General features: G+C 42.5%; 1 protein-coding gene across 4 annotated transcripts in view; it reads left to right on the top strand.

Moving 5' to 3' along the window:
• The window catches only part of CRYBG1 (crystallin beta-gamma domain containing 1), a 149,220-nt gene that overhangs the window by 97,222 nt on the left and 27,890 nt on the right, over positions 1-24,108 (top strand). For all 4 annotated transcript variants that reach the window (XM_060190680.1, XM_060190682.1, XM_060190679.1 and 1 more), the window contains exons 4-12: positions 2,225-2,272; positions 2,363-2,481; positions 4,811-4,976; positions 8,987-9,126; positions 16,400-16,526; positions 20,300-20,335; positions 20,854-21,008; positions 22,642-22,768; positions 22,854-22,999. In XM_060190680.1, coding sequence (XP_060046663.1) covers positions 2,225-2,272; positions 2,363-2,481; positions 4,811-4,976; positions 8,987-9,126; positions 16,400-16,526; positions 20,300-20,335; positions 20,854-21,008; positions 22,642-22,768; positions 22,854-22,999 — 1,064 coding nt within the window. The remainder of the gene's footprint in view (positions 1-2,224; positions 2,273-2,362; positions 2,482-4,810; positions 4,977-8,986; positions 9,127-16,399; positions 16,527-20,299; positions 20,336-20,853; positions 21,009-22,641; positions 22,769-22,853; positions 23,000-24,108) is intronic.

Below are 24,108 nucleotides of genomic sequence, written 5' to 3'. Positions count from 1 at the left end.
GTGCTAGAGCTAAGAATAGAACTCGAATGCTGGATTAGGGCAGAGAGTAGCTCCTAAACTTGAAGAAAGTATATAAATATAATCAACTGTTTACCTCATCAATCTGAGTCTTTTCTGTTTAAGATATTAAGAACCCAGAAATATTTCATTTACATGTGGTATTTATTACATTTAATTATACTAGAAGCTAACACTTAGAAAATTTAAAATATATCCCATTAACCACCAGGGAGATAAAGTCATCACATGTCAGGGATTCTAGAAGAGTCCAGTATCTACTTGTGAGAAGTGAATTTAAAAACATTTTATATTAAGAAAATCTTGTTTGTTTGTTTTTAATTATCACCAGGGCTTTGCTATCCTGGGAATATTTTTTCAGATAGAAAGAGAGACACAGAGGGAGAAAGGGAAAGATATCACAGCACCAAAGCTTTCTCCATATGGTAGAGGCTGGGCTCCAATCTGAGCCATGCCTGTGGCATAGCAGGTGCACTGTCCAGGTGAGCTATCTTGCCTGCTCTAAGAAAATAGTTTCGTCTTTACAGACTCCTTGAAAGGATCTTAGGATCACATTTGAAGAGCCACTGCTGTAAAGAAACAAGGCTGGGCTGGGGAGACAGCATAAGGGTTATACAAGAGACTCATGTGCTTGAGGCTCTGAGGTCCCAGGTTCAGTCCCCAGTACCACCATAAACTAGAGCTGAGCAGGGCTCTGGTGTAAAAGTAGAAATATATATATTTATATTTTAAACATATTAAGTATTTCTGTCATGTACAAAATTTCTGGTGACCCACTTCCACTCAAAATCTCATTTTTTTCTTTTAAATTGACATATTTCTCATTCTTTATCCTCATCTTTAAGTGTTGCATGACTGACAACAGCCTAATGAATCATACAACAGAATATGCAATTTCCCTTGAAACCAAACTTTGGGAGTTAAAAACAAAGAAGGAAGATGCTTTATACTATCTCTAGAGCTTTCTGTGATTGATTTTTTTCTTCCCTTAATTCCTGGCCTTCACTAGTGATATAACTATTCTATATTTAGTATTTCACTTGAATATCACTTTAAATTTTAGGCTTTTCCTTCAACTAACCCATTTCACATATATATATATATATATATATATATATATATGTATGTATGTATAATTAGGTATATGCCATTTTGATTTGTAAAGTTTTTCTGAGGCTTTCAGTGACTTTTTGGGTACTTTCTGCTCTGGGGTAGTTCAAGAATGAGCAGACCAAAGTCTGTCCTTAGAGTAGGCATTTTGCTTAGCATTGAAAGTTGTCCGTGTTTTATAATTCTACATGTATAATTACCATTTTTATTATTAGGCGCATTTCTGGTTTTACTGGTCTTGTCACCTGGTCTTAAAAATGATTGGTTTTGGAGCCATATAAAATGTTCATCAACAAGGGAAGATTAAATATGTCCTGTACAATATAAATTGTGTAATATGCCATAAACACTTTACTTTGACATATATATATATATATATATATATATATATATATATATACATATTATGGAATGGTAGATGTTACTATGAAAATATAAATTCAGATAAGATGTGTTTACAGACACATAAAATTGATCCAACTACTTCTAGAAAGACAGTAGATATAACTTCTCTTTAAGAGTATACTGATTTTTTGAATCATAATTCTTAGTTGAGCTACTGTTCTGTGAACTAACATAAAATATAGGTCTGACTCATAGGCCTTGAGCTTTCTTTTTTATTATTTAAAATTTGTTAAAGTATCTTTATTTTTTTTACTGGACAGAGGCAGCCAGAAATTGAGAGGGAAATGGGGAGATCGAGAAGGAAAGAAACAGAGAGCCCTGCAGCCCTGCAGCCCTGCTTCACCACTTGTGAAGCTTTTCCCCTGCATGTGGGGACTGAGGGGCTCGAACCCGGGTCCTTGTGCACTGTAATAATGCCACTGCCTGGCCCCAGCCATGACTTTTCTAGTTTGGTAGAAATATCCTGGTCATTCAATGAAAGGGCATTGAAACAAATTCTGTTGGAAGGAAGAAAAGATCTTAATAGTATAGATTTAGAGAGAACATTAATACAACTTTGTCATAGATAATGATGATGTGTTCCAAAATTGACAAATTGTGAGGCTAACTATTTTTATGTAAAAGATTTGTGGGAGAGGAAAAGAGGCCCATTACAAAGTTAATTATTGTGTTTTTGTTGATCTGATTACAGATACTTAGAGGAAATACCCAAAATAAAATCAACCCCCGACCTGGAAAGGTAAGATGATTTTCCGCCTCTAATCTAGATGTCATTTTTGTCTGGTAGTGTGCAATAACAGCATCTGCTCCTGTTCTGATTTTCTTGTAGGTAGTGATATATATTGAGCCAGACGTGTCCGAGGAGTGTATTGAAGTTTTTGGTGATGTTCAGGACTGCAGCTCTTGGAGCCTCTCTCCTGCGATACTCCTCAAAGTTGTTAGAGGATGGTAAGGATGACACACTGAGCTTCTGACTCATAGGCTTGCTATTTCTAATAGTCTCGCTTGGTCCTCAGTATCAATTTAAAGTGTTGCCACTAGCAACGGAAAAGGCAGACAGTCCTAGTCATAGTGAGCACTGAGAGCAATTCAAGTCTAAGAAAGGTGGTTTTAAGGATCTGGGCAGTAGTGCAGTGGGTTAAACGCACATGGTGCAAATCGCAAGGGCTGGCATAAGGATCCTGGGTAAAGCCCCCGGCTCCCCACCTGCAGGGAGGTCACTTTGCAAGCAGTGAAGCAGGTCTGTAGCTGTCTGTCTTTCTCTCCTTCTCTCTGTCTTCTCCTCCTCTCTCAGTTTCTCTCTGTCTTATCCAACAACAACTATGACAACAATAACAACTACAACAAGCGCAACAACAAGGGCAACAAAATGGGAAAAATAGTCTCCCGGAGCAGTGGATTCATAGTGCAGGCATCGAGCTCCAGCGATTACCCTGGAGGCAAAAGGAAAGAAAAGAAACGAAAAGAAAGGGATGGAAAGGAAAAAGAAGAGAAGAGAGGAGAGGAGAGGAGGGGAGGGGAGGGGAGGGGAGGGGAGGGAAGGGAAGGGAAGGGAAGGGAAGGGAAGGGAAGGGAAGGGAAGGGAAGGGAAGGGAAGGGAAGGGAAGGGAAGGGAAGCGAAGCGAAGAGAAGAGAAGAGAAGAGAAGGGAAGGGAAGGGAAGAGAAGAGAAGAGAAGAAAGGTGGTTTTAGTCCTGTTTGTGGTTATAGAGGGGTACATGTCCTTCCCAGGGAACATGGATTAGAAGAAATCAGCAGTACGACTTTCTTTTCCCCATAGTTCCCTGCATAACATTCATTGGTTTTAACTAATGAGTATCAGAGCCCCTGTGAATTTTGTGAATCTCAAATGTGAATTTTGAGTAAGGTTAATAAGAATTGCATTTTTGTCAGAACCTGGTGATGTCTTGCCTGGTAAAGTACACACATCACTTTGCGTGAGGACCTGAGTTCAAGCCTCTGACCCTCAGTTTCGGGGGGCAAGCTTCACAGTTGGTGGAGCTGTATTCAGCTGTTCCTCCTTCTCACTCTCTCTATCAAGATAGTGGTCACCAGAAATGGTGGAATTCTGCAGGCGACAACAAACAAAAAATACATATTACACTAGTCATATTGATAGTCCAGGTACTATCAATTTTTATTTGATCTGCCTTTCTTCCTTCCTTCCTTCCCCTTCCTTCCTTTCTTCCCCTTCTTTCCTTTCTACCCCTTCCTTCCTTCTTTCTTTTCTTTCCTTTCTTCCTTTCTTTCTTTCTTTCTTTCTTTCTTTCTTTCTTTCTTTCTTTCTTTCTTTCTTCAGCTAGGGTTATCATTGGGTCTTGCAGCCGTCACTATGAATCCTCTGCTCCTGGAAGCCATATTTTCCATTTTAGTGAATAGGACATAGAAAAATTGAGAGGGGGAGAAGGAGGGAGAGAGAGAGGGAGAGAGACAGAGAGACACCTGCAGACCTGCTTCACTGCTTGTGAAGTGCCCCTGCTGCAGGTGTTGATCCTTGTGCAGGTCCTTGCACTTTATACTATGTGGCTTAAGTTTAAACATTAAATCAAAACAAATTTTATGTAAGTTTTTTAAATGTATTTTATTTAATGAGAGAGATACGGAGGGAAAGACAGACATACACATACACACACACACACACACACACACACACACACACACACACACACACACCTTAACTCTAGTGTATGGTTATGCCAGGAACCTGAGATGTCAGAGCCCTAGGCATGACAGTCTTGCCTCACCATTCTGCTGTCTCCCTGATGCCTCTTTCTGTTTTCCAGTGTTGACTTCTCTCTTTTCTTGAAAGCATAATGAAGAACATTGATAGGTTAGTAAGAGGTTTTCAGTGTGTGGTTGTTCGGAAGGATATTTTAAAGGTGCTTTCCATTGAATGCATTTAATAACCTGTATGATAAAGTTAAAATACAAGTTAACCCCCCAACAGAAGTTTTATATATATATATATACAAGGAAAATAACATACCAGTAAAAGTTCATTTATCTGGTGTGTTTAGTACTCACCCAACCTCTCTGTTAACAGACAGTTCCATAGATAAGTGGCTATTGACAGTGTTCATACTGTGCCCCAAAGTTTTCTAAGGTCCTGCTTTAATTATTGAATTATCAAAGGCTTAGGGTGCCCAGTAACATTTTAATTTTAGAGAAAGCTTATGCTCTTTTAACTGCCAGGAAATTGACCATTAATATACACTATTGAGTAACCAAGCCCTGAGTCACCCAGACTGGCTAATAGTTTTGCTATGTTTGATTCTTAGTTGGATTTTGTATGAAAAACCAAATTTTGAAGGGCACTCCATCCCCTTAGAAGAAGGAGAAGTGGAACTCTCTGGTCTCTGGGGCATAGATGATGATTTGGAAAAAAATGAGGAGACAGAGTCTGCTAAACCCGTGGTGATTGGTTCAATCAGACGTGTGGTCCAGGTAGGTTATGGGGAAAACTGGGTTTTATCTATCTACTCATTCAACAGATATTTACTGACTGGCCTGGATGATCGATTGTTCCTTTGAAAGAAAGGTTTGTTTTATAAAATAAATGATTTGGAAAATACAATTGGTCATCTATGTTTACATTTTTCTGTAATATGGTCATACACTTGAAATGATAAGAAAAAAAACACATTCCAATGTCATTTTTGTGGTTATTCCTGAAGATTAATTCCTCACTCTCAGTCTTTTCATCTCATCTTCAATTTTTAATTTATTTTTACTTATAAGCTGGTTCTGATGAGTTTTACATGAACATATCTCATTTGGCCTTATTTTTGGTTGCTGTGTAAGTTCTGAATACCTTGAGTGGCTTATAGGAACAGAAACAGAGACAGTGGCCAGTGAAATAAAATTGAGAGCCCCCACAGCTATAGAAATCTAATTTTTGACAAGGGTGCCCAAAATATTAAATGGAGAAAAGGGAGTCTCTTTACAAATGGTGTTGAGAAAATTGGGTTGAAATGTGCAGGAGAATGAAGCTGAACCATTTCATCTCATCATGTACAAAAGTAAACTCCAAATGGATCAAGAATCTGGGTGTTAATCTAGAATCTGTAAGAATATTTAGAGGGGGGCCAGGTGGTGGTGCATCTGGTTGAGTGCATATATTACAATGTGCAAGGACCCGGGTTCAAGCCCCTGGTCCCCACCTGCAGGGGGAAAGCTTCATGAGTGGTCTCTCTCCCTCTCTATCACCCCCTTCCCTCTTGATTTCTGGCTGTCTCTATCCAATAAATAAAGATAATAAAAAATTTTTAAAAAAAGAATATTTAGAGGGAAACATTGGCAGAACTTTATTCATCTAAGATTTGAAGGCATCTTCAATGCCTCAAATCCATTTGCAAGGAAAACAAAACCAGAAATTAACAAGTGGAGTTGTATCAAGTTGAAAAGAAATTACCACCCCAATAGAGAAACTCTTTATGATAAAAACTTTATATGTTATACATCAGACAAAAAGCTAACAACCACAATATACAAAACTCACTCAACAAAAAAAAAAAAAAAAAAAAACCCATTTACAAATGGGGAGAAGATACGGGCTTTTAAAAAAATTATTATTATGAAAGGCATTTGAAGCCACTTTAGAATTGGGTAAAATTTCTTGGTTCCTTGTTAATTGATGAAGAAGTTGTATCAGAATCTTTTTCTCTGGTTATTATTGTTTTTGTTGTTGTGTTTGTGTATTTAAAGAAGTTTTCTTAACACTGGCAGAATAGTCGACAAGGATAATGAGTGCACTGCTTTGCTGTGTCTTAAGATCCAATTTCAAGTTTGATCCCTACTGCATTGAGGGAAGTTTTAATACTGTCTCCTCTCTCTCTCTCTCTCTCTCTCTCCCTCCTCTCTCTCTCCCTCCTCTCTCTCTCCCTCCTCTCTCTCTCCCTCCTCTCTCTCTCCCTCCCTCTTTGCCTCTCTGGAAAAAAACAGTATTTTTCTTGGAATTTGGTAACTCTTGGGGTACAGGCAGTGACACACCTGGTTAAGCGCACACATTACAGTGCTCAAAAGACCCAGGTTCAAGCCTCTGGTCCCCACCTGCAGGGAGGAAGCTTCATGAGTGGTAAAGCAGGGCTGTGGGTGTCTCTCACTTTCTCTATCTCTCTGTCCTCTCTCAATTCCTCTCTGTCTTTATCCAATAATACATAAACAAATACTTTTAAAAATTGATAGCTCTGAAAAATGCAATTAATCATGTTTTTTTTCAAGTGAAAAGCTGAAACTCTGTAACAGAGATGGGCACTGACTTGCAGTAGGGAGGCAATGAGTGTTCTGACATGAGAATGAGTGACAGTTCTTGGCAGAGGAAAATGACAACTGTTTCCCAGGTCAACATTTCTGAGAGACTTGGATGGTAATTGGTGATTGGATGATAATCGGATTACAACTCAGACTCTATCCTTTAGCAGTTTTTAAGACTTTAAGACACGAGGAGCCCCCTTAGAGATGTAGCAAGGGGTATGATTTCGCTGCAGGTTTTGTTTTTATTCTCATGGAATTGGGAACAAAGCAATGCTTAAACCACTGCCGAGACTCACTCCTCCTCTTCACGTTTCTGAGTTCTCTGTTCCTTCTTTGCTGTATTGAACGTGCCTTTTCTGTAGTTGTCAGTGTGATGCAGTCATAGCGTTGCTTCCCTTTTTTATATTTTTGCATTAAAAATCACTTTATTGAGGGAGATAATAATAAGACAGTTATTATCACGTTATTAAAGTTTTCAAATCTCCCTTGATGATGTCTGCACACCTTTTTTTTTTTTTTTTTACTGACATTGTATTTCTTGATCCTTTCTCAGTGCCAGCAAAGATCACACTCCCAGCAAACACATCTCTCAGTGACTTGCTCCAGAGGGATTTATCAGAATCTGTTGGGATGAGAATTTAGAGGGATACAAGCCAGGGGGGGAAGGAAATGGAGTATATAGGCAAAGAAGCCTTCTGTTGGGAGTCGGGTGGTAGCGCAGCGGGTTAAGATCAGGTGGTGCAAAGCCCAAGGACTGGCATAAGGATCCAGGTTCGAGCCTCCAGCTCCCTACCTGCAGGGGAGTCACTTCACAGGTGGTGAAGCAGGTCTGCAGGTGTCTATCTTTCTCTCCCCCCTCTCAGTCTTCCCCTCCTCTCTCCATTTCTTTCTGTCCTATCCAACAACAACGACTTCAATAACAACAATAATAACTATTATAACAATAAAAAACAGCAAGGGCAACAAAAGGGAAAATAAGCAAATATAAACAAATTTTTTTAAAAAGAAGCCTTCTGTTTTGCCTGGTGATAGCAAACTTAATACAGTTATTAATGCAGCTCATATCTCTATGTGGCTGGGGTTTAAGCTGAGTATTATATCTTCCTATCACATACCAGTATTTGCTTTCTCTTTTTTCTTTCCAGGGAATTTGAGGTTGTTTCTAACTTATTATTATTTTAAGTAATGCTCTCTGGACATTTTTGTGCATTTAATAACTTATAATTTTCTAGATTCATTTTCTGGGGTAGATTTTCTGTGCGGTGTCATGTAAAAAGACAACATCAGTTTTACAGCTTCTGATACATCATGAATTACATATCATTTTGCACGTTGTGTTTATGACTTCTTAAAATATTATCATAAGAGTCACCAGGACCACCTTTATAGTTTGTTAAATTTGTTCTTTTTGGTCATGTTTGAAAGTGTTTTCCATGAGCTAACCTAAGTGTTACTGTCACCTTAGCTCAGCAGGAAACCAAGGACTCAGCAGACAGTCACTTAGCACTTAGGTGCTCCACTGGGAAAGATCTTTTGTGCAGTTTGATGGCCCGTGAATATGCCGAGCATGGAACAATGACTGAAGTACTCAGATTTGTAAGACATCACGAATGTCTGCCTTTGCTGGGCCCAAGCATGGAACAATGACTGAAGTACTCAAATTTGTAAGACATCACGAATGTCTGCCTTTGCTGGGCCCAAGCATGGAATAATGACTGAAGTACTCAGATTTGTAAGACATCACGAATGTCTGCCTTTGCTGGGCCCAAACATGGTGTAGTCATGGTCAGGGAGGTTGATGGGCACTAAACTCAACTGTTGAGTTGAGAAAGAGGAAGCACAGCCACTGTACTAGTCTCGACTTAGGTGGCCATGTTTATCAGAATACAGAAACCAGAGCGTCTCTGTCACCAAGGATGCCTAGCAGTTTTTCAGCGAGGATGAGAAAGTTAATGTTTCCAAACTCTAACAAAATATATGATTCCTGCTGTTCTTTGAATTTAACACTGAGATATATGACCAAAGCAGTGTGTCTGCCCTTGGAGGAACAAAAACAAAGCAAGTGCTTTGTGGCATGTATACGCAGTGTACAAAAAGCTTGTTTAAATTTTTTGAAAAAGGAATAATGAGCTGACAGCTGAGCGAAATACATGGGGTGTGTACTATTATAAATGCATGTATGCTTTTTTTTTTTTTTGCAGGATTATAGAGTTAGTCAAATTGATTTATTTACTGAACCAGAAGGACTAGGACTCCTGACTTCCTACTTCGATGACATTGAAGAAATGCAAGGCTTCGGAATAATGCAGAAGACTTGTTCCATTAAAGTACACTGGGGCACGTAAGTATCTTTGCTCAAATGCGACTTCATTGAATTTGGTGACTGTAACACGGGAAAGAAGACTGCAGACACTCTGACTCGGGGGCCAGGTGGTGGTGCGCCCGGTTTAGTGCACAGAGCACTAAGCGCAAGGACCCACACAAGATCTGGGTTCAAGCCCTTGGCTCCCAATCTGCAGGGGGATGTAGCAAAATAGGTCTGCAGGTCTCTCTCTTTCTCTCTCTCTCTCCCTCTCTCCGTCCCTCCCTCCCTCCCTCCTTCCTTCCTTCCCTCTTTCCCTCTGTCTCTGTCTCTGTCTCCCCTTCTCTCTTAATTTCTCTCTGTCCTATCCAATAAAATGGAAAAAAATAGCCACTAGTAGCAGTAGATTCATAGTGCTGGCAACCAATAACCATGATGGCAGATTTATTAACTAAAAGTTTTTTTTTTTTTTTTTTTGCCTCCAGATTTATTCCTGGGGCTCGGTGCCTGCACTACCAATCCACTGCTCCTGAAGGCTATTTTTTTTTTCCTTTTGTTGCCCTTGTTGTTTTTTTATTGTTATGGTTATTATTGTAGTTATTGATATTGTTGTTGGATAAGACAGAGAGAAATGGAGAGAGAAGGGGAAGACAGAGAGGGGGAAAGAACGACACCTGCAGACCTGCTTCACTGCCTGTGAAGCGACCCATCTGCAGGTGGGGAGCCGGGGCTCAAACTAGGGTCCTTAGGCTGGTCCTTGCACTTTGCACCACATGCGCTTAACCCACTGCACTACTGCCCGGCCCCCCTAAAAGGTATTCTTAACCACATGAAATGTTGATTCTTTTGAACTTGACACTAAAATTCAGCTCTCTTATATAAACAATCATAACTTACTGGAGCAGTGCAGAGGAAAGCGACCGCGTGAGTACGGTAGAGACGGCCTTCTCAGAGCGCAGCCTTCATGGTAGCTCCCGGGAGGTAAACTTGTGCCCCTGTGACTATGTCAGGTGGGATGGCGGCCAACACACGTGGTACTTCCTGTCACGTTTTCACACAATGCTCTGCAAAGCCCCTAGGATGTTGGTTTCACAAGTCACAGGAAACTGCAGCAGTATTTTGAAGGAAATGAGATATGGCAAAGGGAGAAATCCCAGTAGACAGACGGAGCAAACTGTAACCCTGGAAGATCCTAGTCTAACGCAGAGTGCAGTAGCCCGGTCAGGTGAGAGACATCCTCTGGCTAAAGTGGCAAAACTGGTTTTGCATTTTATTAAGATTTTTGTGTGTGTGCATGTCTTCTAATAGTGTATAATACAGTTTTTCAGTGGCAGTATATAAATATTCGTGCATTTGGAGAATGCCTAAGAGTTTTACCAATGGAAAAACTTACTAATGGGGTATGCAGAAGACTAGGCATATGTAATGTGTCAGATAGTAAGTCTCTGACAAGGAACAAATTAGAGAAAGACACAAGTCACAAGAAATGACAAGAGGATTCTGAAGGAAAAAGCTTATCTCAATTGGAGATATCAGAATAGAAAGTGAAAATTCTGGCAGCCAGGTGGTGGCACACCTGGCTGAGTATACATTACAATGAGCAGGGACCCAGGTTCAAGCCCCTGGTCCCCACCTGCAGGGTGAGGCCGTGCTGCAGGTATCTCTCTGTCTCTCTTCCTGTCTTTCTTCTCTATCTGTCTCTCTTCCAATTTTTCTTCTCTATCTCCCCCTTCCCTCTTGATTTCTGGCTGTCTCTATCCAATAAATAAAGATAATAAAAAGTTAAAAAAAAATCTCTAAGACTGACAGAGGGTGAACAGAGAAAGTGGCAGGGCTGCTTGCCAGTGGTGTCAGTTCTAAGCAGAGACCTGCAGAAGTTAGCCATTCAGTCCTAGAGATGTCTGAGGGAGCAATAGCACTTACTAGCTGTGTTTTGCAGCTGCTAAGAAGTCATGGTGACTGGTGATATGAGAGGGGTCTCCTGGGCCAGATGGTGGCACACCTGGTTAAGTGCATGCATTATAGTGCACAAGGACCCGGGTTCAAGCCCCTGGGTCCCACTTGCAGGGGAAAGCTTCATGAGCGGTGAAGCAGGGCTGCAGGTGTCTCTCTGTCTCTTTCCTTCTCATGCTTGAAAGTCCAATGCCTTATCCACTGCACCACCTCCTGAACTCCTCCCCTCTCTATCTCCTCAACCCCTCTCATTTTCTCTCTGTCTCTACCTAATAACACTGTGTGTGTGTATGAATGTATGTTTGTCACTTGCTTTTTAAAAAAATATTTATTTATTCCCTTTTGTTGCCCTTGTTGTTTCTTTTTATTGTTGTAGTTACTATTGTTGTCATCATTTTTAGATAGGACAGAGAGAAATGGAGAGAGGAGGGGAAGGCAGAGAGGGGGAGAGAAAGACAGACACCTGCAGACCTGCTTCACCACCTGTGAAGCGACTCCCCTGCAGGTGGGGAGCCGGGGGCTCAAACCAAGATCCTCACGCTGGTCCTTGCGCTTTGTGCCACCTGCGCTACCACCCGACTCCCTACTTGCTTATTTTTTTTTTAATTTTTATTGATAAAATGGAAACGCTGACAAGACCATAGGTTGTGGTACTGGGGAATAAATTCAGAACTTCACTGGTGCATAGGACTGCTGAACGGGAAAGGGATTTTATAGTACTCAAAGTGACGTAGGAATCATTGGATGGCTTTTAACAAAAAAGATTTATTTCAAGGGACCAGGCAGTGGTACACCTTGTTAAACACACATATCACAGTGTCCAGGGACCCAGGTTTAAGCCTCTGCTCCCCACCTGCCGGGGTTGGGAGGGAAGCTTCATGAGTGGTGAAGCAGGGCTGCAGGTGGCTCTCTGACTCTTTCCCTCTCTATCTCCCCCTCCCTTTCCAATTTCTCTGTCTCTAGCCAATAATAAAAATTGGTAAATTAATCAATTTGAAAAGAAAGATCTATTTTATGTGAGAGAGAGAACTTCGCATGAAACAGAGAGAAACCAGAGTTCCACTCTGACAATCCTTGGGGTGCCAAGGATTGAACCAGGAACCTCAGGTGTGCAAGTCTGATGTTCGGCCAGTTGAGCTATTCCCCAGTCACTGGATAATTTCCATCTCGTTTATGTTTTAGAAGCACTCCAGCTGCTATGCAGAAAATCGGCTGTAGGAAGGCACATTAGTCAGTCAGGAAGCAAATATAACTATATAGACAGAACATTTTGGTGCTTTGATTTGATACCTGCTTCACGGCTCACACAACTTCCCCCCTGCAGGTGGGGCGACTCAGAGGATATTTCTGAAGAAGTAGTTACGCCAGTATTTTAAGAATTGTACAAATACCATTGTTACTACTCTAGAAATATTCATTGGTCATGCTTAATTTTTAGAAAGTTCATGTAGTTTCAGCGTTTATTTTTATGTAGGCAAGAACTCATTAAGTAGATGGAAACATTTTAAAAATGCTTTTAGAAACTGAGATAACACCACCTGTAGGTAGTTCTTTCTTCATGAATAGTGAATCTTATTGGGATTGAATTGAGAAGTAAGATGAATCGTGCTTTGTGAGGTTTTGTGTTTGTTTTTTGCCTCCAAGGTTATCACTGGGGCTCAGTGCCAGCACTACAGGTCTACTGCTCCTGGTGGCCATTTCTTCCGTTTTATTGGCGAGGACACAGAGAAATTGGGTGTGGGGAGAGACAGAAAGGGAAGGAGAAAGATAGGCATCTGTGTCACTGCTTATAAAGCACCCCCACACACACACACACCACAAGTGGGGAGCGGGAGTTCAAACCGAGCTTCTTGAAAGGGTCCTTGCACTTAGTTTTATGTGTGCTTAACTGGGTGGGCCGCTACCTGGCCCCCACATGTGAGCTTTCAAATTCTAAAGTCTACTTGACGTTCATGAATGTTTGAGTTAACCTGAGATATGTACCATTCACCCACTGAAGTGGTCTCAGAACAGTAGTCTTCAAATGTGTGTGTGTGTGCGTGTTAAACAAATTTCCCTTTACTCAAACCTACCCTCCTTCTATAAATGTCATATGTAAATTTAAGCTTTAAGGAAAGTGAAGTGTGGACTCTCAAATGAACAAGTTCCCTCAGAACTCAACCTGTGGGGGGACAAATTTAATGAAAAGGCAGTTTGGTGTCGTCATCTGAGAATTTCCTGTTTATGAGCCATTCATTTGGGGTTTTTTTGAGGGTGGGGGAGGGAAGAGGCCTGTTCATTTGTGAGGAGTCAGACTTAGCCAGTGGCTTGGTAGGCTAGCAGCACAATTTGTTTTGGTTTGGTTTGGTTGGGTTTTTTAGAGAGACACAGAGAGGTAGAGGCAAAGAGATTGGGGAGAGAAATGGGGGGGTGGAGATGCTAAGATGGGGGCTGGATGGTAGTGCACCGGGCTAAGTGCATATAGTGTGAAGCGCAAGGACCATGCTAGGATCTGGGTTCAAGTCCCTGGCTCCCCACCTGCAGGGGAGTCGCTTCACAGGCGGTGAAGCAGGTCTGCAGGTGTCTGTCTTTCTCTCCCCCTCTGTCTTCCCCTCCTCTCTCCATTTCTCTCTGTCCTATCCAAGAAAAAATAGAATAGCTTCAGGAGCAGTGGATTCATAGTGCCAGTGCCAGGTCCCAGTGATAACCCTGGAGGCAGAGAGAGAGAGAGAGAGAGAGAGAGAGAGAGGCTAAGACCACAGAGCCAAAGCTTCCTTCAGAGTGATAGGGACCAGACTCAAACCTGGTTATCCACGTGGCTAAGCAGTGTACTATCCAGGTGACCTGTCCCATCAGCCCCCAGTAACCCAGTGTGTGGCGAGCTGCCGTGACACGTTAGGGCTGGAATCAGTGTGTCCTGTGCCTGTGACAGCTCCGAGGACCACCCCCCCCACACACACACACACCGTAACTATCATGCTTTCAACATAAGGAAGTTTAAACTCCTCCTCTTATTTCTTTTCCCAAGGTTAAGGGATACTACAATGGTATTTAAAAGACAAGCCTCTTTTTTTGTTTGTTTTTTGAGTTTTTTGTTTGTTTGTTGTTGTTATAAAACCACATTAGCATTTGTACAAAGGGATGGACAACAAAGTGTAAGTGATCCCTAAAAACTCTGTTTATAGAGAGGGTATAGGACTCCTCACTGACAGAAAAAGTCACTCCCTAAAAACTCTGTGTTTATAGAGAGGGTATAGAACTCCTCACTGACAGAAAAAGTTGCTTCTTCAGCCTCCTTCCCTTGCCAGAACCTTCCCAAGAACAAAGAAACTACCAAGTCATTAGAGACAGTTAGAACAAGCATGGTTTTCTGGTTTTCTGGTTTTCTGGTTATTCGCACACGAGAGGGTGGAGCTGTGGGTTCTCTGACCACAGTGGAAGTGACAGCTGACAAGCCTGCTAGAAGGGAGTGGTATTAAAAAAAAAAAAAAAAAAACGTTAAAAAAAAAATCAAGTCTGAGAAACTCAAAAAAAAACCTTGTGGCCTGGGAATAAGCAGCCTGTGGGCTATCAGAGCACAAACCCCTCCCCCCCACAGGCACTAAGTCACACTCACAGCAATGTTTCTGAGTCACAGTGAAAAGAGTAATTATGTTCAGTACATGCATTGTAATGAGAAAAATTGCCATAACAAATGATGTGGAGCCTGCCTCTAGGGTCAGCGTGGGTCAGCACCTACCTTAGGGAGTTACAGCTGTGTGGCCTGGGACCTTTGCTCAACTTTGCATGGCAGCTGGGTGCACGAGGGCTCCTTCCTCATGCCAGTGTTGTGTCGTGAGGGCTGGGTAAAATTCTGGGTGGCATTCCTTGTAAACTCTAGGTAGCTGTTAACTGTTACTAGTCTTTGGGATGGTGATAAATAATTAGCTAGAACTCCCTACTCTTTGGTTACAAATGAGATGTTACCTATCAAAACAAAGTTTGAGAACCCCACACTGGGTTCTCTGTAGATACCTGTGGTGTAAGAAGGAAACTATCTCTGTTATTTGGAAGCCATAGACATTTATACTTTCCTTTTTATTTGCTTACAGGGTTATCACTGGGGCTCGGTGCCTACACTACGAATTCACTGCTCCTGGAGGCCATTTTTTCCCGTTTTTGTTGCCCTTGTTGTTACTATTATTGTTGTTGTTGTTGTTGGATAGGACAGAGAGAAATGGAGAGAGGAGGGGAAGACAGAGAGGGGGAGAGAAAGACAGACACCTGCACACCTTCACCTCTTGTGAAGTGACTCCCCTGCAGGTGGAGACAGGGGCTTGAACTGGGATCCTTATGCCAGTCCTTGTGCTTCATGCCATGTGCGATTATCTTGCTGCACTACCGCCCAGCCCTCTATGTTTTATTTTTTATTATTTATTTGATTAGACAAAGGGAGATTGAGAGGGAGAGCGACAATAGGGAGAGAGGGAGAGAGGCCCCCTGCACCCTGGTTTCACCACTTGTGAAGCTTCCTCCTGTAGGTGGGGCCGGGAGCTTCAGGCAGGGTCCCTGTGCGATGCATCAGGTGCGCACTGCCCAGCCCCTGGATTTTTTTTTTTTTGCCTCCAGTCACTGGGACTCAGTGTAGACACTACACATCCACCGCTTCTGGTGGCCTTTTTTTTTTTTTCCCCTCCATTCGATAAGGCAGAGGGAAATTGAGAGGGAAGGGGGAGACAGAGGGGAAGAACGATAGACACCTGCAGACCTGTTTTCACCGCTCATGAAGCATCCCACTGCAGGTGGGGAGCAGGGACTCGAACCCGGGTCCTTATGCAAAGCCTCGTGTGTAGAACTCTTTGCGCTTAACCAGGAGTGCCACTGCCTGCCCCCCATCCATGGCGTTTACACTTTGAAGGAAGTAGGAATATAAATTAAAACTAGGGAGTCGGGCGGTAGCGCAGCGGGTTAAGCACATGTGGTGCAAAGCGCAAGGACCTGCGTAAGGATCCCGGTTCGAGCCCCTGGCTCCCCACCTGCAGGGGAGTCGCTTCACAGGCGGTGAAGCAGGGCTGCAGGTGTCTGTCTTTCTCTCTCCCTCTCTGTCTTCCCCTCCTCTCTCCATTTCTCTCTGTCCTATCCAACGACGGCATCAATAATAACAATAATAATCACAACAATAAAACAACAAGGATAACAAAAGGGAATAAATAAATATCTTTTAAAAATTAATTAATTAATTAAAACTAGTTGACAGAGCCAGCCGTAAAGACAGGTAAGAGGGCAAGAAGAGGCACGTAGGATGTGACCAGGCACAGCTCTGTCTTCTCACCACGACGGCCCTGCGCACCAAGGAACCAGCTGACCCACTGTCTCTTTGCCTTTCTGCATGCTGATCCAGGTGGCTGATTTATGAGGGGCCTGGATTTCAGGGTGACCCCTTTATCCTGGAGCCTGGCGAATACCCTGACCTGTCCTTTTGGGATACAGAAGAAGCATACATTGGATCCATGCGGCCCCTGAAAATGGTAAGCGGGAGCTCTAACAGAGTGAGTCCTGGCCTGTTTGACATCGGCAGCTCATTCTCGGACTGTGACTTCGAAGCACTTAAGCACATTTCTGAATAGCAGATATGAAGCAGACGGGGGCTCACTGCTGAATGGGAACCAGAGAAAGCGTGATTCGTGTATGTGCTGCTTCCTCATGCACAGGACCCAGTTTGAGCCCAGCCCCCAGCACATTGAAGGAAGCCTCTGTGCTGTGGTGTCTTTGTGAGTCTTTCTGCAGCAGGGGAGAAAATACAGCCCAGCTCATGTCCTTTGCCTTCAAGACATTCTTGGTCTTGCAGAGTCTTATATGTGTCCACAACAATTGCACCAGGCTAGGATTAAGAAGTGAAGAAAGGGCCAGGCAGTGGCGCACCTGGTTAAGTGCTCACATTACCGTGCACAAGGACCCAGGTTCAAGCCCCTGGTCCCCACCTGCTTCACAGGCGGTGAAGCAGGGCTGCAGGTGTCTCTCTGTCTCTCCCCCTCTCTGTCTCCCCCTCCTCTCTCAACTTCTCTCTGTGTCTATCCAGTAATAACAAAAAAATAAAAAAAAAGAAGCGAAGAAAGTGAAGATTAAGCTATTGTGCGGGCCAGCCTGGTTAAGTGCACACAACACAGTGAGCAAGGATCCAGGTTCAAGTCCCTGGTCTCCATCTGCTAGGGCGAAGCTTCATGAATAGTGAAGCAGGGTTGCAGGTGTCTAGCTTACTCTCTCCCTCAATTTCACTCTGTCCTAATAAATAAAATAGAAAGAAAAAGGGGGGGCAATGGCTGCTGGAAGGTCTGCAAGTCTCTCCCTCCCTCCCTCTCTCTCTCTCTCTCTGTCTTCCCCTCTTCCCCTCTTTCAGTTTCTATCTATCCTATCTAATAAAATGGGAAACAATGGCCACCAGGGGTAGTGGATTCGCAGTGCCTCACTGAGCCCCAGTGACAACCCTGGAGGCAAAAAAAAGCAAAAACAAAGCAAAGCAAAGACCTGTCCTCCCTCTCCCCGCCCCGTGTGTTGCTCGTGTCTGCTAGGCTCTGGCGCTCAGGGGGATCCAGGCTTTCTCTCTGAAACTCCAGCGTGGATCTTAGCACGTGCTGCATGGTAGTGGGCACTCACTCAATACTTGTGGCATGAACAAGGCTCCTGATAGACACATCTTGGCAACTCCACTTGGCAGCTAGCTGGACACAAATCAGGATGATCGTTTTCTGTGTCTTTGCCCATCGCCTAGGCTTCTCCACTCTGCTGATGTTTTCAGATACAGAGATGCCACAGCACCAAAGATTCCCCCCCCCCCCCCCCCAGTGCATGGGTGCAGGGGGCGGGAGTGCAGGCTTGGACCTGGGTCTCCCTTCCTGGCCCAGAAAGATGTGTGTGTGTGTGTGTGTGTGTGTGTATACACACTTTATGCCATCCTCACTCTACAACCCCCTCCCCACTATGTATTAATGCTAGTGGCATTGTCCCTAAAATGAAACGCACTTTCAAAGAACAAAGTGGTTTTTTTTTTTTTATTTCGGTTTTGTGATTGTCTGAAAGCCCTATGTTTTGAAAACAGTTCTTAATGGAAACTTACAAAGCCCATGAGGCAAATGGAATTTAAAAAGGCTTTCTTCTGAAAAGGGCAGTTGGGTTGTTGAAAAAATCAGCCACATTCCTTTATAATCACAGTGCCCTTGCTACATCTAAGCATCTGTAGCTGCACTTTTTAAAAGCTATTAAATATGCGTTGGTATGCTGGGGAGATAGCATAATGGCTATGTAAAAAGACTTTCAAGCCTGAGGCAGCAAAGGTCCCAGGTTCCATCCCCAGAACTGCCATAAACCAGAGCTAAACAGCTAAACAGTTCTCTATAAAGGTTTTTTTTTAAGAAAAAAATAAAGTATGTGTGTTATATGTATGTAAAATCTTTCTAACCTTCCCACTGTGTGTGTGTGTGTGTGGTTTCTTTCCAGTTGTTTGTCTATAGTGAATTTACTGTTTGTTTGTTTTTTTTACATAAAAAACTTTATAGTTAAAATATTAACATTCCCGGGCGGTAGCACAGTGGGTTAAACGCATGTGGCACAAAGCACAAGGACTGGCATAAGGATCAAGGTTCTAGCCCCCGGCTCCCCACCTGCAGGGGAGTCGCTTCATAGGCAGTGAAGCAGGTCTACAGGTGTCTGTCTTTCTCTCTCCCTCTCTGTCTTCCCCTCCTCTCTCCATTTCTCTCTGTCCTATCTAACAATGACAACATCAATAACAACAATAACTACAACAACAATAAAAAACAATACAGGAAAATAAATAAATAAATATAAACATATATATATATATATATATATAACATTCCCTTCCTTGAGATCCACTCCTTGGAATGTTTTACTTAACAATTTAATCATTTCAAGAACCCTGCAGAAACTTTTGTGAACTCCAATAGTTTTGGCTGCTGTAGTTGCAAAATCAAATTACTATGGAGCCAGGCAGCAAATAGTTGAAATGAATGAGAGGCAGATATAGGCAAGCAAGACCCACGTGGTTAGAAGGTTAGTAAGTGGGGGCCGGGCAGTAGCACGCTGGGTTAAGTGCACGTGGTGCAAAGTGCAAGGACCAGTGTAGGGATCCTGGTTGAAGCCCCCAGCTTCCCACCTGCAGGGGGCAGGGGTAGTGGGGGTTTGGTCACTTCACAAGAGGTGAAGCAGCAGGTATCTGTCTTTCTCTCTCCCTCTGTCTCCCCTCCTCTCTCGATTTCTCTCTGTCCTATCCAACAACAACGACAGCAATAACAACAATAACAAAGGCAACAACCATGAGAAAAATGAATGGCCTCCAGGAGTAGTGATTCGTAGTACAGGCAGGCAAAAAAAAAAAAAGAAGGTTAATAAGTGCAGAAGGTGATGGTTGCTACCTCAGGATTTGGGTACAGAGATCTCAGAGCTTAGAATTGCTGAGCTATGTAAGAGAAGTGAGAACCGTGCATTAAAAAATAAAAGCCAGTGTCTGGGCAGTTGTACACCTACTAAGCACACAGGTTACCATGCATGGGACCCAGGTTCCAGCCCCCACGCCTCGCCTGCAGGGGGAAGCTTCATCAGTGGTGAGGCAAATATTACAGGTGGTCTTTCTGTCTCTCTCCCTCTCAACCTCCCCCTTCCCCCTCAAACTCTGTCTGTCTTGTCAATAAAGGAAAAATAAAAGACATTTGGGTTAACATGGCGACTCGCCAAGGAGGGTGGCTGTCATGTCATTTCTTGTGACCTAGTTTAAAGGCAAGCCTACTGCATTGGGCTTGCCTTTAAATACCTTCAGTGGTATTTTTCCTCTCTCTCTCTCTCTCTTCCCCCACCCCCTCTCTTTCTATTTGAAGAAGTCAGTCTAGAATGGTAGAGCTCTGACAACAACAAAATTTACTGAGTTAAAATAAGTAAATAAACAAATAAAACCCTAAAGCTTATTGAGTCAAAAAACAATTGAGTCAAAATGTGAAAATTAGGTCCCAGAATTTTATAGTTTTATAGCCCAGTGGTAAGTCATAAAAATGTGTTTTTTAAAAAATGATTCAAAACCGAGAAATGTTGTGTACAAATTATTGCATTTACTATCGAAGGCAAAACATTAATTCCCCTAATAAAGAAATTTTTAAAAATGATTCAGCTTGAAGGCTAACATCTCTGGAAGACTCTTCTCTGGTCATCTTTCTCTTTATCTGCATTGCTTATAATTTTAGAACTCTTTCAGTGTAAATTTAAATAAGCAGAACCTTTTTGTTTTTCTCTTTAGGGTGGTCGTAAAGTTGAATTCCCTACAGATCCAAAGGTAAAAAATATATTCAAAATTTGTATTTCTATTCCATTTTCACGAAAGCAGTACTTCTGTGATTTGATGTACCAGCTTCCACAAAGCACAGTTTAAGCCACAGGACTCTGTCCTGACTCAGGCATGCTGTTCTCCAGGCTGGATGATGCTAGTGGCGCTCGTTATCACTGACAGTCCGTGTAGCTGTTGCGACACATTCATAGTCTGAGATTCTCCTGTCCTACCGCTCCTATTTCGTTAACATTTGAAAATACATTTTACTTATTTATTAATTTACGAAAGTGAGAACCAGGAAAACACTCAAGCACCTGGTGCAGATCAAACTCAGACCTTATGTTTAAAGAGTCCAAAACTTTATGCACTGTGCCACCTCCTGGACTACCAGGTAACTTTTAAACATGTCATTGTAAAGTCTGTAAATATGTGTCCTAAGAGCCAGTGAGTGCCATTGACTGCCTTAATGTCTGTTGAGACACCTCGCTCTTGCAAATGACTGACGCATTCCACTTCTGTTGCAGGTAGTTATTTATGAAAAGCCTTTCTTTGAAGGAAGATGTGTGGAGCTAGAAACAGAAATGTACAGTTTTACAGAAGGCGAGGAGGCAGAAGAAGCCGCTAAAGATGAACGTTTGCCGTTCCCGTCAGTGGGGTCTATGAAAGTTCTCAGAGGCGTGTAAGTGGCTCTGAGTAACTGTGAGTTCTTTTCCCCCTTTTAATAAAATAGTAAACATGTCTCACTACTCCCTAGGGACAGCATTCCAGATTGTATGGTAGAGTGGATTTTAACATTGTGTCCATGTCCTTTTTTAAAAAAATTAATATTTTAAAGAATATAGAATTATCTTTTTTTGTTAAATATTTATTTTCCTTTTTGTTGCCCTTGTTTTTATTGTTGTTGTAGTTATTATTATTGTTGTTATTGATATCATCGTTAGGACAGAGAGAAATAGAGAGAGGAGGGGGAGACAGGAGGGAGAGAAAAATAGACATGTGCAAACCTGCTTCACCGCCTGTGAAGTGACTCCCCTGCAGGTGGGGAGCTGGGGGCTCAAACCGGGATCCTTACGCCGGTCCTTGCACTTCGCACCACGTGCGCTTAACCCGCTGCGCTACCTCCCGACTCCCCTATGTAATTATCTTTATTGGATAGAAACAGCCAGGAATCAAGAGGAAGGGGGATAGAGAGAGACACCTGTAACCCTGCTTCACCACTCACGAAGCTTTTCTTCTGCAGGTGGGAACTGGGAGCTTGAACCCAGGTCCTTGCACATTGTAACCTGTGCGCCCAACCACTTGGCCCCTCCACGTCCTTAGCGAGCTGGAGTTTGAGGGACTGGACTGGGGCCAAAGCTGATAAAAAGCCCCATTCATACTGATCAGATCAATATTCTTATTAATTAATCATATGTCCCAAACTGTTGAACTGTTTACTCCGTATTTTTTCTTAATTTTTATTTATAAAATGGAAACACTGACAAGACCATAGGATAAGAGGAATACAATTCCCACCACCAGAACTCTATCTCATCCCCTCCCTTGAAAACTTCCCTATTCTTTATCCCTCTGGGATTATGGACTCAGGGTCATTGTGGGATGCAGAAGGTGGAAGGTCTGGCTTCTGTAATTGCTTCCCCTCTGAACATGGGAGTTGATGGGTCAATCCATACTCCCAGCCTGCCTCTCTCTCTTTTCCTAGTAGTGTCGTCTGCCCTTTGAAGTCAGGTTGGCATCATGGTAGCATCTGGAACCTAGTGGCTGAAAAAGAGTTAACATATAAAGCCGAACAAATTGTTGACTAATCATGAACATAAAGGCAAGGATATTTCAGATGAAGATTTGGGGTCTCCATTTTGGAAATAGCTAGTAGGTCTATTTTAGGTCTATTCCAAAAGGCCCATAACTTTTCTAGTTTTTGCCTGAGCCTGACATCTTATTTGCATGTTTTTATGATATTTTGCACTACAGAGAGCTTGCATGTTTTCTTTAGAATTATACACTGAAAATGGTCTTGTAAATGCTGAAAAGTTACTTAAGATCTCAATTTTTCTGCCATGCTTACCTTGTTCTATTTGCTTAAGTTCCTTGAAGTCAATTCTTAGCGGCCCCCATCCTTGTACATTCCTGTATTTTTTTAATGTTTGTTAGTTTGTTTCCTTGAGACTATTCTGCTAGTCTCCTCAAATTTTAGATAATTCCAGAAGTCAAAATGCATGAGTCTAGATCTGTTTGTGTTTGTCTTTGAAACAGAAGAATGCATAAAAAAACATTTTAACTGTACTACCCCTTTATGTTCCTTTGTGTTGCAGTTGGGTGGCTTATGAGAAGCCTGGATTTTCAGGTCATCAGTATTTGCTGGAAGAAGGAGAATACAAGGACTGGAAGGATTGGGGAGGTTACAGTGGAGAACTTCAGTCTTTGCGACCTGTATTAGGCGTAAGTTAGAGAAAGGCTCACGGGCAGTGCTTGGTCTGTTCTGGATAACCGATGACTGGCCTTAAATTTTGTTTTTCCATGATAGGATTTCACAAATGCACATATGATAATGTACAGTGAGAAAAACTTTGGAGCCAAAGGTTCCAGTATTGACGTGTTAGGAATCGTTGCTGATTTAAAAGAAACTGGATACGGAGTGAAGACACAGTCAATTAATGTGCTGAGTGGCGTGTAAGTGAAATTGATATTTTAAGCTTGGGGTTCACCTTGTTTTGTGCAATAGATTTTCTGACACAGAGCAAAGATTCAACAGGTAATTCTCTTACCGACTAAACATTAAATCAGTCACCTAATGCCTACAACCATATCTTTACATCTGCTTTTAAAATTCTTTCTCATGTCTTTTTTTCATGTGTAATAGAAACTGAATTTAAAATTCTTTCTCGTGTCTTTTTTCATGTGTAATATAAACTGAAGTGACACTTAAGTCTTAATGATAGAAATGAACAGCAGCTCTTGGGGACTGGGCAGTGGTGCACCCAGTTAAGTGCACACAGTACTAAGGGCAAGGACACATGCAAGGATTCGGGTTTGAGCCCCTGCTCCCCACCTGCAGAGGGGTGGTGCTTCACAAGCTGTGAAGTTGGTCTGCAGGTGTTTCTCTTTATCTCTTCCTATTTATCTCCCCTGCCCTCTCAATTTTTCTCTCTCCTATCCAATAAAATGCAAAAATGGCCACCGGGGGCAGTGGATTCATAGTGCAGACACTAAACCCCAGAAAAACCCTGGAAACAAAAAGAAAGAAAGAAAAGAAAACATGGACAGTTATATTCCCTCTATCATTCTTCATGAAAAATATCATAAGTTTCTTTTTTTTTTTTTTTTTGCCTCCAGGGTTACTGCTGGAGCTTGGTACCTGCACCACAAATCCACTGCTCCTAGAGGTCATTTTTACCCCCTTTTGTTGCCCTTGTTTTAACATTGTTGTGGTTACTATTATTGTTGTTGTTGGATAGGACAGAGAAATGGAGAGAGGAGGGGAAGACAGAGAGAGGGAGAGAAAGACAGACACCTGCAGACCTGCTTCACCGCCTGTGAAGTGACCCCTCCTGCAGGTGGGGAGCCTGGGGCTCGAACCAGGATCCTTACGCGGGTCCTTGCGGTTTGTGCCGTGTGTGCTTAACCCGCTGCGCTACTGCCCGACCCCAAGTTTCTTATGGAGATGAAATAATGTTGATTTGACATGAGAGACCTGAGATCAGGGCAAAGTCTCAGTTGTTTGGTTTCCCTATGGCCCTACACATGCTCCCTTATATGTTCTCTCTCTTATTTTGACAGAA

This window comes from Erinaceus europaeus, chromosome 4 (assembly GCF_950295315.1).
Source record: "Erinaceus europaeus chromosome 4, mEriEur2.1, whole genome shotgun sequence".
NCBI classification, from domain to species: Eukaryota; Metazoa; Chordata; class Mammalia; order Eulipotyphla; family Erinaceidae; genus Erinaceus; species Erinaceus europaeus.
The sequence above is the reverse complement of the archived record's forward strand: the minus strand, read 5'-3'. Positions and strand labels throughout refer to the sequence as shown.